Source organism: Bos taurus, chromosome 2, assembly GCF_002263795.3.
Source record: "Bos taurus isolate L1 Dominette 01449 registration number 42190680 breed Hereford chromosome 2, ARS-UCD2.0, whole genome shotgun sequence".
Taxonomy (NCBI): domain Eukaryota; kingdom Metazoa; phylum Chordata; class Mammalia; order Artiodactyla; family Bovidae; genus Bos; species Bos taurus.
In genome coordinates this window covers 118,845,072-118,858,848 of record NC_037329.1, presented here as the reverse complement: position 1 = coordinate 118,858,848, position 13,777 = coordinate 118,845,072, and the positions used below count along the sequence as shown (strand labels likewise).

Sequence of the window (13,777 nt, the reverse complement as noted above, 5' to 3'; positions counted from 1 at the left end):
TCTCTGTGAACCACAGCGTGGCTTGGTCTCTGCCTCTGCTCCATATTGTATATATGTGTTAGTAGGTCAGTCGTGTCTGACTCTTTGCCACCCCATGACTGTAGCCCACCAGCTCCTCTGTCCATGGAATTCTCCAGGCAAGAATACTGGAGTGGGTAGCCACACCCTTCTCCAGGGGCTCCTCCCAACCCAGGGATCAAACCCATGTCTCCTGCAATGCAGGCGAATTCTTTACCACAGAGCCACTAGGGAAGCCCCTGCTCCAATTAGGCAGCCCCAGATTGAAGGCAACCAGAGGGTTCCGGCCCAGGGACCAAAGGCTTCAGGGATACATGTGGGATTCTGGGCGTCACTCCTGCCTTGTACCCTGTTTCCCCCTGAACTTTCCACATGTAATAATGTGGCAGGCTGCCCAGGGCAGCTTCCACTTCTGTCCCAATCCTTGAGCCACTTACACACAAAACCATGTCACGAGGGGGTTATACAGGCCTCGAATACAAAATAAGCGGCTTCCTCCTAAACAACTGGCTTCCTCCGCTGTGTGGGCTGTGTTTGCCTCCCAAACAGGACAAAGTGCAGCCTCCTGACCACAGGAACAGCCCTGCAGCGGGGATCTGCTACAGCATGGATGGCTTTCAGGTTAACGTGGCCACCATCAACCTTCTCCAGGCACGTGGGGTCCTAGGTGGTCTGTCCCGGCTGAGAGGGGCTTGTTTAGACCACAGGTTTGGGGGCCTCAGCCCCTGGCCCCTTTGCAACTTTGCCTTAAGCCTGTGGTTTGATCACCAAGGGACCCCTGTGCAGAGTCCTCTTGTAGACAAAGGCTTTGAGAGGAAACCGTGACGCACATAGTATAAAGGGCTCTCTCAGACTCCGTTAGGCTGTCTCGGCTTGTTAAACATTCGCGTGTGCAGACACACACCCTAATAAGTACCAAGTTAAATGCTATCTTTTAAAGAAAAGGCAGTCTCTTTTAAATGTTTACTGATACTTTCCAGCTGCCGGTTTTCCAATCCCAACAAATGTGTTCGCGGACATGTCACCCTGCCCAGGACTGGGGGATTTTCAGACCAGATGATTCCAGAGGCCCTGCTATTCGCCCTGATGCCCTGCTCTCAAAGGTCCCTTCAAGAAACATTTTATGAGAATAAAGGGGAAGATCCATTTTGTTTTTGATTAGACAGCAATGAGGTCTGATTTTATCAGCTATTAGGAATTCTTGATTCAAGTCAGAACCACGGCCATATTAGAAAGATTAGCCCCCAAGAGTCCACACTGGGACCTGACCGGAGGCCCCTTGCTGATGGCTCCTGGTACCATTGTTCTAATTGCCCCCTCAGACAGGCCCACCCCAACCTTTGCACCTTGCGAAGAGACTCACCATCAAGGGCATCCCTCTGGTACCCAACTCTACTGTCTGCTAGAAGACAGCAACCATACTTCCTGAAAGGATGGGGCCTGTCTTAGCAATTTCTCGAGATGGCAGAGAAGGCAGGCCAGGGCTTCCAAGCAGGAACTGTGGGGTGGGAAGAGGAGGAGACCCTGCCCAAAGGAAGCAAAGGTGGGTCTCAGTCCCATTTAACATTTGGGAGGCAGAACCCAAAGCTCAGTAAAGAAAGACCTGCTCTCTTCAACTATTCACAGCAAATACTGAAGGTAATGAAAAAATCATGTGTAAACCACCCTTTGGGCTTCCCCAGTGGCTCAGCGGTAAAGAATCCACCTACAATGCAGAAGATGGAGGAGACCTGGGTTCGATCCCTGGGTCTGGAAGATCTCCTGGAGAAGGGAATGGTATCCACTCCAGTATTCTTGCCTGGGAAATCTCATGGACAGAGGAGCCTGGTGGGCTACGGTCCATGGGGTTGCAGAGGGTCAGATATGACTGAAGCGACTGAACATCACCAAATCACCCTTCACACCAGAGGCTTGCAGACTCACTTGCGGGTCTCATTAGTGGCAGACTCTTTTTTGCAGTGCGTGGGCTCAGCTGCCATCTTACTTTGGATTGAACCCACATCCCCTACATTAGAAGGTGGATTCTTAACCACTAGACTGCCAGGGAAATCCCTACAAAAGATTTTTAAACACGGCAGAGGCTGCTGTCGTGTGACTTCTGCCTTAGACAATTTCCCAACTTAAATAAAGCTCCCACCTCCCCCACTAGATTAAAAAAACTTCAATCAAATTATTACAAAGAGGTTAACAGAGAAATAGAAATATGTAGCAGCTTCAAAATTACCAGCCTTCCCATTTTATTTAATTCCTTTTTATTTTTTAAAGTTTTTATCGTTAACGAAATGACTTTGGAAATAATGTACATTTCCCTGACACCAGTGCTACAGTTTTCAGAGTCACAGTAAGATACACAGAATTACATCCATACTTAATATGAATGCCAACATTTCAAGCAGTAATTTCTGTTACATGGCAAACAAAATTCAAGAAAGCAATCATCAGGGACTTCCCTGGCAGTCCAGTGGTAAAGTCTCCGCCTTGAAGTGCAGGGGGTGTGGGTTCGATCCCTGGTCTGGAAACTAAGATCCCACATGCCATGTGGTTTGGCAAAAAAAAAAAAAAAAAATTCCAGGATAGCATATGAGAATAGTTGCTGCTTCAGAAAAGGGTTTCTGGCATAATCAATGATGAGGCTGCCGAAGACTGTTCCAATACCAGCACTGGAACCAGCCACTCCTGTTGTTGCACAAGTGCACCAATAAAAGTGGCCGCAGTCTCAGCATCTCTGCTGACTGCACTGGTCTGAACTCCCTCTGGATTAACTGAGACACACCATTCTGGGCCCCACTAAATACCGCAGAGCCCTCTGCAGTCCTAGCCTTCAGTCGAGATAATACTGATGCAGAAATTGGTCTGCCTGCAACTCTGGATCCAGCTTGCAGTGGCGGTGCAGGCAAACAGCTTGCCTGGCTGGAGGACGTGGGTGACAGGGGGACATGGGCTGCTCTCCCGCTTCCTCTCTTCCCAGGAGGTGGCCACGGTTGAAGGAATGGGGCCCCTTGTTTTAAAACAAAACCAGCAGTTCACTGATCCATCCTTGTGTATGGGGAAGTCCTTCCTGTCATCCTACCTGCCCTCACATTGATAAGGACTGTGTGTGTGCTCAGTCATGCAGTCGTGTCCAACTCTTTTTGACCCTCTGGCTGTACCCTGCCAGCCTCCTCTGTTCATGGACTTTTTCCAGGCAAGAATACTGGAGTGGGTTGCCGTGTCCTCCTCCAGGGCATCTTCCTGACCCAGGGATAGCACCTGCCTCTTCTGCATTGGCAGGCAGAGTCTTTACCGCTAGTGTCACCTGGGAAGTCGAATATGGATTAGGCTCCCTGTTAGAATAAACAGGAGGCCTGGAGCAGAAAGCGCTCCTCCTTAACATCAAAGAGCTCCTGGGCAGCAGAAGGTTTCCCATTCCATGTTTGGTTGCCATCATAGCAAGAGCTGAAATAACTAACACAAGTTATGTAGCATCTTGTAGAGTGCTGGGCAAATAGCAGTCACAGCTGCATGTCTGCTGAGTGAATCATGCATGGATGAATGAATGCATTTAGCTGCTTCCCACAGATAGTGCTTTCTACTTGGGAAAATCAGAGCTCTCCTTGCCATTCTAAAGACTGGATTTCTCCAGGGGCAGGTGAGAAGGACAAGGGAGGTAATACAGAGTTTTCTCTCTGAGTAACCACAGATGGTCTTCCTGACTTTTAAAGGAACATCATTGACTCCGATGGACTCATAAGCAGAGCAAAAAGGATTCTGGAACTTGGTACCTCTGGGCTTCATCAGCTTTGATCTTGTGTTAGGACCAGATCTGAGATCCAAAACAAATCCTATGCTCTTGTAATTCCTACCCCTAACTTTCCTTCTGTTTGGTGACATGGTCAGTTCCCAGCATCTTTATTCTCAAAGAACTTGGCACAGAAAGTCAATGTCAACGTGGAGAATAAAGATGCGCAAAACTGCTTATACTCTGGGGCTGCATCATGGGCCATCTTCGCTCTGGCCCCAGAGGCCCCCAGGATGGCAGTGCATCTTTATTCTGCCTTGCTCTGGGAGCCAAAGCCCCAGGAAATCCAATTCTCTCTGCTCTGGGGACTCTTCCTAGAATTTGACTGGGAGGAGACAGTCTCACCCAGCGTTTCTCAAAGTTGCCACAACTGGCATTTTTTAATGGAACAATTTTGCACCATTGGAGATTGTCCTGTACATTATGAGGTGCCCACTAAATTCCAGGGGTGCCCCACAGTCACAGTGACTCTCCCAATACACACACACAACACAGTTTCCAATGCTGCCTGGAGCAGTAGCCTGGCCCCTGGTTGAGAGCCACTGGGCTGGTAGCACTCCTACGTGTTTGAAAACTAGAAGCCCCAAAGGTTGAGTGACAGGTCCAGGGCTCCTCTCTCAGATCTGATGATTTCTGGTCCAGCTGCTCTTGAAATGATGGATGCTCATGCAAACAACGACAGGATGCCACAGCACCACAGGACCTCAAAGCCCATAGCTGTCTGTTTCAATGGCATAGAGAAACCGAGGCACAAAGAGAAATAATAACCCCACTGTGACCAGAGAATGAGCAGATGCAAGGTGGGGTGCAGGTTCCCAGAGGATACATTTTCCTAGGCCCTACTTAGCTTCGTAAGTCTCACTGCCTGGCTGGTAACATGTCAATGCAACAGCCCCCGGCAGGTGGGACCTTGTAGTTACCATCATCCCAAGGTCAACACGGAGGCAGGGGGAACTCAGTGAGAAGAGCCAGCTCCAAGTCTGCAGGTTAGAGCTGGGGCAGCCAGGAGTCCAGCCTTCATCTCAAGTCTCCGGCGGGCTCAGTGGGAGCAGAGGCAATTCTGTCACAGGGTTCTGACCCCTCTCCGGGATCCTCGCAATCTCCATTGGGATATACAGCCGTCAGTACCAGCTCCTCCTCAGAGTCCCGGAGGTCACCTGGAACATAAGAGAAGGAATCACCCAGTCAGAGGACAAAGTTTCTGAGTGGGTACGCTGGGAATGAAAGCAAAGAAGTCGGCCCCAGTAACTATCTACTTTAAAAACCCAACAAAATGCATAGCGAAAACCTTAAAAAGGTACATACCCTTTGACCCAGCAATTCCACTTCTAGGATTTTATCCTAAGGAAATAATTAGGAATAATTAGAATTCCCAGTGGTGGTGGCTCAGCGGTCAAGAATCTGCCTGCAGGGCAGGAGACAGGAGACTGAGCTCAATCCCTAGGTCAGGAAGATCCCCTGGAGGAGGGCACGGCAACCCATTCCAGTATTCTAGCCTGGAGAATCCCAAAGAGAGAGGAGCCTGGCAGGTTACAGTCCATGGGGTTGCAAAGAGTCGGACACGACTAAAGCGATATAGCAGCAGCATAGCACCAGCAGCAGTGGAACTGCTCCAGCCATCTTGCTACCAGCCTACCGATGAAACGGCACGGACAGCCCGGCAGAGAGAAGGAAAGAGCCTGAGTCCTTGATGGGGTCACTGGGCCCCTGAATCAATGAGCCCTGAAGCTGATTCCATCTCTAGACTGTCTTTTAGGTGAAATAATGAATTCCTTGGCTGTTGATACTGGTTTGCATCATGGTTTCTTCACCCGGAGCTGAGAGCACCCTAATTGATATGAGGTCTGACAAAGGGATTGGCTGAGTAAACTATCGCTTACTCAGTCATATGATGGGATTCAGGCATTAAAAATGATGTATCAAATTCCCTAAGACTAAACACATGCACAAACGCAAGTAGAATTAGGGATATCTAATTCTACTTGCATTTGTGTATGAATAAGGCCTGTGGATTGTTTCAGTGTCCATATCCAGGTTGTCGATATTATCCTATAGTTTTGCTAGAAGTTACCATGGGGGGAAACTGGGCAAGATGTACATAGAAACTCTTTACATGGTCTCTTCCAACTGTGTGTGAATCTACGATTATCTCAAAGAAAAAAGGAGATGAGAGATGCTGACGTGTAATTGTTGCTGTGGAATACTGCACAGTCACACTATGCTATTGATGAAGAAAGCAGACTCTAAAACAGTATATGTATGTATGTATAATCTACTATTTATGATCTGCATTATAAACGTATACATATGGTCTGTACATGCAATTTGCATCTTAATGTATTCACTTCTACATGAGACTAAACAATCTGTTCTATGCTACAGAGGGAAGTGATCCAAGATATACATAAAGTTGTTTATGATTCCTTCACTTTCTTTCCCTTTCGTTTCCAGATACATCCAAAATGATGATGCAGAGATTGAAGTCAACATTTTTGTAATTAAATATTTTAAATATGTGATGCATTTTGCAGATGATTTATCTATTATATAGAAGTGAATTTATTAAAATGTAAATAGTACAAGGTGCTATAAATAGGTAGCTAGGGAGACAGAGTAGTCTATCCAAATTATGGTTATCTTTGAGTGAGGGAATTAAACGAATGATTTTTAATATTTGTGTTTCTCCTTTTGTATTTTTTAAGCTTTCGATTGTGTGGGCAGAATTCTGAGACAACAAGTTTCCCACTCCTTGGGGCACTTATGCTGCATAATCCCCTCCTTTGTGTGCGGGTGGGACCTGTGAATATGATGAGATAGTCAGGCCACTGATTTCGGTTTGTGCCAAAGGTGACGGGTTGTCCCTCGTGTAATTACATTATGTTACACGAGGCTGGAGATTCTCTTGCTGATGGAAGGAGCAGCCGCCATGAGTGAGAGAGCCTGGGAGAGGAGGCAATTTCAGGGCCTCTTGGGGTGACAGCCTGCGGAGGCAGGGACCCCAGCGCCCCAGCAGGGTGCAGTTCCCTCTTAGCTGGGCTCTGCCTCTGGTCTCTCCCTGCTCCTGCAGTCCAGCCCCCTCTTTAACATCCTAATCTGCACACCTTTGCTCAGAAGTCGCCAGTGGCTCCCTATTCCTGAGAGACCTGGGCCCAGGGCCCTGATTTGGTTCTGACTCTCTTCTTCAGCCTTGGCCCTCACCAGTCCTCTTATGCGTCTCACACCCCGGCCCTCTGGGCAGGGGTCCCTTTTCTGAGCTTGACATCATGCTGTCAAGCCTTGGTTCATAGTGCTCCCTCTCCAAAGCTTTCCCATTTCCGTCTAAGAAAATCCCCCAACCCTTAGCTCAAAAGTCACTTGTTCTGGGGAACCTCCCAAGATCCTTGGGGGGGTGGGCAGGGGTGCGGGGGTGGGGCAAGGCAGGGAACAATGCTTTTGGCTCCAGGTGCCCCACCAGGCAAGTCTGACATCTGCCTTACGGCCCCGCCCACACGGCCTTCCTTAGGCGGAGACTTCTGGGGCTAGAGCCCCCACCCCACCCCACCCTGCTACTCCCCGCCTTCCTGGATGTTGGTCCACTCCATCCCTCCTGTCCCTGTGTGCACCTGACTGTAACCCCAACCCCCCCACCCCCCCCCCCCGCCCCCGCCTCAGGGTCCAGGAGTCCAAGAAGGCGACACACTCACCCTGAGCTGGACCACTGCGGGAGCTGGTATCTGGGTTCTTCCCCCGGCTCCAGGGACCCCAGGAAAAGCACGCCAGCAGTGCTGGAAGGCCTGGTCTCTCCCAGGCTCCTTCTGCTAGAAAGAACACAAAGTCTCAGAGGCCATGGGTCAGATGATTCCTGATGCAACTGAGAGAATTTTCAGTTCAGCAACCAAAGTTTCAGCTGTCAACTGCCCTAGTTTCAACTAACTAAAAAAAAAAAGAAAAGAAAAAAAAAGATTCTAATTTGCAAAAGGGGGTAGGGTTTTCAAACTTAACTTTAAAAACCCAGTTGTTTTTATATATATTGATATTACTTCATTTCATTTTCACAGAAACCCTATGTAGGTACCATATTGGAGAAACAACAGTAACCAAAACGATGTGAAGTTAATTATAATTATATAGCACAAAAGAAAAAATTCAAGGACCCATAAACCTCCTCCCTCGATTTTTTAGTTCAAACAAGTTTTTAAAATTTTATTGAAGTATAGTTGATTTACAATGTTGTGCTAATTTATGCTGTGCCACAAAGTGACTCAGTTATACATTTAAAAAATATATTCTTTTCCATTTCTGTTTATCAAAGGATATTGAATATAGCTCCCAGTGCTATACAGTAGGACTTTGCTGTGTGTCCCTCCTATACATAATAATTTTAACCCCAAGCTCTCAATCCTTTCCTTCTGCATGACCCTTCCTCCTTGGCAAACAGAAGTCTGCTCTCTATGTCTGTGAGTCTGTTTGTTTCATAGATATGCTCTTTTGTGTCATATTTTAAATTCCACATATAAGTGATATCATATGATATTTCTGACTTTCTTCATTCGCTCAGTAAGATAATCTCTAAGTCTATCCATGTTGCTGAGAATGACATTATTTCATTCTTCTTTATGGCTGAGTAATATTTCATTATATATATATATAAAATGACATTATTTCATACTTTGTTATGGCTGAGTAATATTTCATTATATATATAATGACATTATTTCATACTTTGTTATGGCTGAGTCATATTTCATTGTATATATATAATGGCATTATTTCATTCTTTGTTATGGCTGAGTAATATTTCATTATATATATATATATATAAATGTCATTATTTTATTGTTACGCTGAGTAACATTTCATTGTGTATGTATCTCATCTTCTTTGTCTCTCCATCTGTCAATGGACACTCAGGTTGTTCCCACATTTGGCTATTGTAAACAGTGCTGCTGTGAACGTAGGGGTGGTGTACCTTTTTGAATTATGGCTTCCCTTGGATATATGACCAGGAGTGGGACTGCCGGATCGCGTGGAGACTCTATTTTTAGTTTTTTGAGGAACCTCCATGCTGTTTTCCATCGTGGCTGCTCCACTTTACATTCCTACGAACCGTGTAGCGAGCGGTTCCCATTTCTTCAAACCCTCTTCAACATTTATTATTTGTATTTTTTAATGATGGCCATTCAACTATTCTTGAAAAAGCCATCAAACTATTTCTTAATAGGAATAGAATTAATCATTTTTGATAATCATACACAAAATAATTACATGTTGATTCGAGTTTCCTTATTATAGTATCACCTCAGTTATCTGGGGATCCCTAGCCATCTGCAATCAGGTCAACTGGAACAAAGTTTTAAAAAAGGACTCCAGAGAGCCAAAACACAGAAAATCCTTATTTATGATTCTTTATGTGGGGCCCATTTACTCTTAATTTGTACCCAATTTAATAAGAGTGGGTCCTTAGTTTTGCAACCAAAAGACAGCTGTATTAAGCATACACCGAGTAAACAACCACTAGCAAGAGGCAGGTAGCCTAAAAGTCTAAGAATAGCCACCAGACAGTGAGGGAAGAGACTGGAAAACTTTGCTATCACTAGCAAAACCTTAGCAGCATGAATCCACGGCATAGCCTACCACAAAAACCTGAAAGGAATTTCTGGACAATGAGTTATAATTACACCCATGACCTTCAGTCATTAATGAAAGGTTTCATGTTCAATACTTTTTGATGAAAGTATAATTGACTTTAATCCAATAGAGAATGATTCCCTCACAAACTTTTAAAAGATTTTAAGTGTTCCTGTTTAAAAGGAGGCAAGGATTCTGTGTGCTGAGCAGGGTGTCGGGAAATGGGAATACAGTGGTGATTCACACGGGAAAGTGACGAAACCACCATGGTAAGAGCTTGGAGAGCAGAAGCGGGTCCTGGGGTTTGATTTGTGAAGGGGAGTGGGTCAGGGAAGGCTTTCTGGAGGAGAAGTCCACTTCTGAATGGTGAGAGGAAAAGGAGGATGGAAGAAAACGCTTTTCATGCAATTGCAATGTTAAAAAAAAAAGTAGAGGCCAGAGCAAGCTTGGCTCTGGGGAATTAAAAAGTTGTTCCCTGGGAATAGTAGATAGCTAAGAAACTAAGGGCTCAGATAATTTTCTAGGCACAAACTCACTAAGGAACAGAAAATTTTCCCCATGGGGCCAGGTCAGCAAAGGTGCTGGCAGCAACAATCTGAATGACAATCCACCTCGGGATATTCTTATGTCTTTCTGGATGCTAGACACTGTGTTTCAAATTTAGCTGGCTTTCTCACAGACTCAACAGAACAGATGTGGGAAGGGGTGGGAGAGGTTAGGACAGGCTCTACAGCTGAAAGGGATGGTCTTCACCTAGGCTGGCCAAGTTGGCAGGGAAGCCTGTGACATCAGGGGTACCAGGTTTCCTGCTGGAAAAGGAGACCCATCCCCACCCCTGTTAAGTCTGGCATCACCCAGTTGCTGGGTTAACACACGAATGCCCAGGGAGGCAGAATACAGCCTCTATCTTAAGAAACTGTAGCAAGAAGGGTTGGTAGAGGCTGGAAGGCTTGGGGGTGGCAGATGCTGGAGAGAGGAGTAGGCGAAGGATGCTAGAAGTGCAAAGATCGCTCTGGCACTTCCTAGCTTTGCCAGGTCCAGTTGTACTTAGCGTCCGTATTTTAATCTCGGGGCCCTGGAAAGCTTCTGTAAGACCTCGTGTACCAGAATGGAGGAGATTCTCACCCTTTCGCTGATGGCAGCAGTCACCGGGGCTGGGAAAAGACCCCCACTCCCCTCCCCTCTCCTTAGGAGGAAGAGAGACAGATACTGCGGTGGGCAGTCAAGAAGGACTGGGAAAGCCTGTGCCTCAGTCCCTTACATCCTTTTCCCCCAACTTCCAAGTGCCCCGCATTTATTCCTTGCCTTGTTCCTTTGACCCCACGGCGCTTCACCATCGCACCCGTAGCGCATTCCGCATCCCTAGCAGCGCGCGTCCTAGAAGCTCCCAGCACCAGAAACACCCTAGTCCCAGTCCTGTGCTCCTCCCACCTTTAAACTGGCGTTTCGCAAGGCTTTCCCGTCTCCTCGCCCTCCTTCTCCTCCCAGAAACTTCTAGATCTTTGTCCAGCGCCGTCCAGCCCTCTCTCTACCAACCTCCCCTGCCTTCTGCTTGGCTTTCCTAAGCCCCTGTATTTCGCATACACTCAGGGTCTGCCTGGCACAGACTCGGCCCCTTGCCCAGGGCCCGCTCCGCCCTCGTTGGGAGGTCTAGGGCTAGGCACCGCCTCTCTCCCGGCCTCAGTTTACCTCGGGTACCAATAGGCGGGGGCGGGGGGCGCTGTCCTAAAGAGCTCCCACCCAGTGCGATGTCCAGCTGCCGCCCGCCCATGCCCCGCGGGCCTCGCGCCCCCCTCACCTGGCTGCCAGGGCCCGGCGGCTTGCAGGGCCCTGCAGGCGGCCGCCTGAACCGCCAGGCTGGAACCCGGCTGGCCAGGGCGGTAGGCTGCCGCCTGCACTGGGCCTCCCGCCTGGCGGCCGAACACAGTGCGCAGCAGCGCCTCCAGCAGCCGCAGCTCCGGGGCCACCGCGTCCTCCGGCTCCGCCTCGGCCACCAGCACCCCGACAAGCGCCGCGCCGGCCCGCCGCCGGCCTCGCACATCCCGCAGCATCTCCCGCAGGTGGCGCCGCGGCCCCCGGGCGGCCAGCGACGACGCGCGGCACAGCACGAAGACGAGCGGCGAGCGGATGGCGCGCGCCCCGGTCGCGTGCCTTTTCGGCGCCCTCGGCGCCCCGGGCCCCGCGCCCTCGGCGGCCCCGCCGCCCGGCTTGCCGGCGGCTTGTTGGGGCGGGAACATCGCTCGGGCGAAGTCCCACAGCAGCGCGCGACTCTGCTCGCGCTCCCATAGCTCGCCCACCAGCAGCACCTGCCCGCGGCCGCCCGCCGCCTCCACCAGCGCCTGGAAGGGCGGCTCGCCCGGGCTCTCGGGCCGGGCGGCCAGCGCCTCCAGCTCCCTCTCCATGCTCGCGGCCGCCCGACCTCTGCGGCCGCTGCGGCCCTGCCGGGCCAACTGCCCGCCTCTCGGGGCGGCAGCGCCCGGCCGGGGAGGACACGCCTCCAGGGCTGCGCCTTGCCCGACCCCCGGCCCTCGGGCCGGATTGCCCAGCTTCAGCCGGGAACTGGGCGGGGGCTTTCTCCCCACCAGCTCTCTAAGGGTGGCGCCTCCCGAGGTCCCCCGGGTGGCAGACAAGGGGAAACTGAGCGGTTCATTCAACATTTACTGAACACCTACTAGGTGCACTGGAGAAGGGAACGGCCACCCTCTCCAGGATTCTTGCCTGGAGAATTCCACGGACAGAGGAGCCTGGTGGGCTACAGTCCACGGGGTCACAAAGAGTCAGACACGGCTGAGCAGCTCACACTTGTGCTAAGTGCACAGGAGTCGAAGGTGGGGTAAGACAGAAAATTATCATGTGAACAAATGTACCTTCACAAGCAAGACTGGTCTGAGACCTGGAGCAGATATTTCTGAGGCATTCTCGTGGTGTGGGGACAGAAGTTTTGGAGGTGGGACTGTCCCTGACTGCCGCTTTGGAATTTGGGGAGGGTGTGTGTGTGTGTGGGCACCAGAGGTGAGAAAAGAAGGGAAGCAGGAGTCTCTTCCTTTATTTCGGTCCTTGACTCACTTTGGGGGCCTTCAGCCTTGAACAAAAACGTATTGAGGGCTCATCGTTTCAGTAAATCCTATGACCTGCAGGGCCCTGGAAGTAAAGGCAGATAGTGTTGCTCCCTGTGGAGCAGGAAGTCTGGGGGGATGGGATGCTGTTTTGATCTATGTGTGTGTTGGGGACGTGGGGATGGGCTGGAAGACAAGAGAATGTCAGTAGGCCAGGTCAGCAATAGGAATAAATTCCCTTTCATTCTGAGGGTCTAAGTCAGCTTTGTCCAACAGAACATTCTGTGATGATGAAAGTGTTTTATATATTACCTGTACTGTCCAGTGATGGCTTCCGAAGTGGTTCGGCGGTCAAGAATCTGCCCGCAATGCCGGAGATGCAGGTTCGATCCCTGGGTTGGGAAGATCCCCTGGAGGAGGAAATGGCAACCCACTCCAGTATTCTTGCCTGGTCAATCTTGTAGAGAGAGGAGCCTGGTGGGCTCCAGTCCATGGGGTTGCAGAAGTGTCGGACAGTGCTAAGCAACTAAACAACAGCTGTCCAGTGCAATAGCTACTAGCCATATGTGGCTATTATGGAGCACTGGAAATCAGTAGCCCTGGCTAGTGCTATTGAGAAACTGAATTTTAGATTTTATTTCATTTTAATTAAGTGTAAATAGCCACACGAAATGAGTGGCTAGGGCATTGGGCAGCGCTGGTCAAGGCTCTTTACCTGCCCTCTATGAGACAGTATAGACCAAAGACCCTTTTAAGCCAAGAACACGTTAGTATTCCATTCTCTCCTCCACCATATAACCCCCAAACTGCTCTTGTAGTTACCCTGTTTCCTGCCCCCTGTAGTTATGTTGAAACACCTCTTCCTGGAGAGTTTGTGTGTCTATTCAATTAAAACAAAGCTTTCTTGAGCTCAAGCCGTGAGGATTCCATGGACAGAGGAGCCCTGCCCTACGTCTGATCATCCAGCAGTGATTTCAGCCAGTGTTTCGGGAAGGACCCAATATCATTGTTGGGGTCTTAGTTAATATGAGCTCTTGCTTCTCTACACCATTTTTGCCCAGGAGATCCAGGGACTTTGGTGGGAAAAGCACAAGATATGGAGCAGGAATCCCCGCGCTGGAATCAGGTTGTGCTCCAGCACCAGCTCAGTGATTCAGTCAACAATTTGGATTTATCAAGCATCTCTACCATGCACTGTGCCCAGTGCTGGGAAGACAGCTGTGAACAGGCGAAATTACAACCTTTGTGGAGCTGCAGATCTAGTGGAGGTTTCGAGAGAAAGACCGTAAACAAATACATGTATAAATATCAGCTTCAG

General features: G+C 49.3%; 1 protein-coding gene across 3 annotated transcripts; it reads right to left on the bottom strand.

Moving 5' to 3' along the window:
* Positions 1-2,238: 2,238 nt before the first annotated feature.
* On the bottom strand, positions 2,239-11,855 carry C2H2orf72 (chromosome 2 C2orf72 homolog). Of its 3 annotated transcripts, XM_024982069.2 has the most exons (4): positions 11,202-11,855; positions 7,480-7,593; positions 5,102-5,137; positions 4,902-4,953 (listed from the first exon to the last, which is right to left on the bottom strand). In XM_024982069.2, the coding sequence occupies exons 1-3, from the start codon at positions 11,803-11,805 to the stop codon at positions 5,133-5,135; spliced, it is 723 nt and encodes a 240-aa protein (XP_024837837.2). In that variant the 5' UTR covers positions 11,806-11,855; the 3' UTR covers positions 4,902-4,953; positions 5,102-5,132. The 3 variants fall into 3 exon arrangements, with proteins under 3 accessions (XP_002685723.5, XP_005203097.4, XP_024837837.2); XM_002685677.7 differs by lacking the exon at positions 5,102-5,137 and having other exon boundaries at positions 2,239-4,953; XM_005203040.5 differs by lacking the exon at positions 5,102-5,137 and having other exon boundaries at positions 2,239-4,953; positions 7,480-7,590.
* Positions 11,856-13,777: the final 1,922 nt, after the last annotated feature.

Bases quoted from the DNA above. Each gene is read 5' to 3' on its own strand.
- C2H2orf72 (XM_002685677.7), bottom strand. From the start codon at position 11,805: ATGGAGAGGGAGCTGGAGGCGCTGGCCGCCCGGCCCGAGAGCCCGGGC. The intron at 7,594-11,201 runs GTGAGGGGGGCG...TGTTCTTTCTAG, and splicing joins CGCCGGGCCCTGGCAGCCAG to CAGAAGGAGCCTGGGAGAGA. The intron at 4,954-7,479 runs GTGAGTGTGTCG...CTTATGTTCCAG, and splicing joins CCGCAGTGGTCCAGCTCAGG to GTGACCTCCGGGACTCTGAG.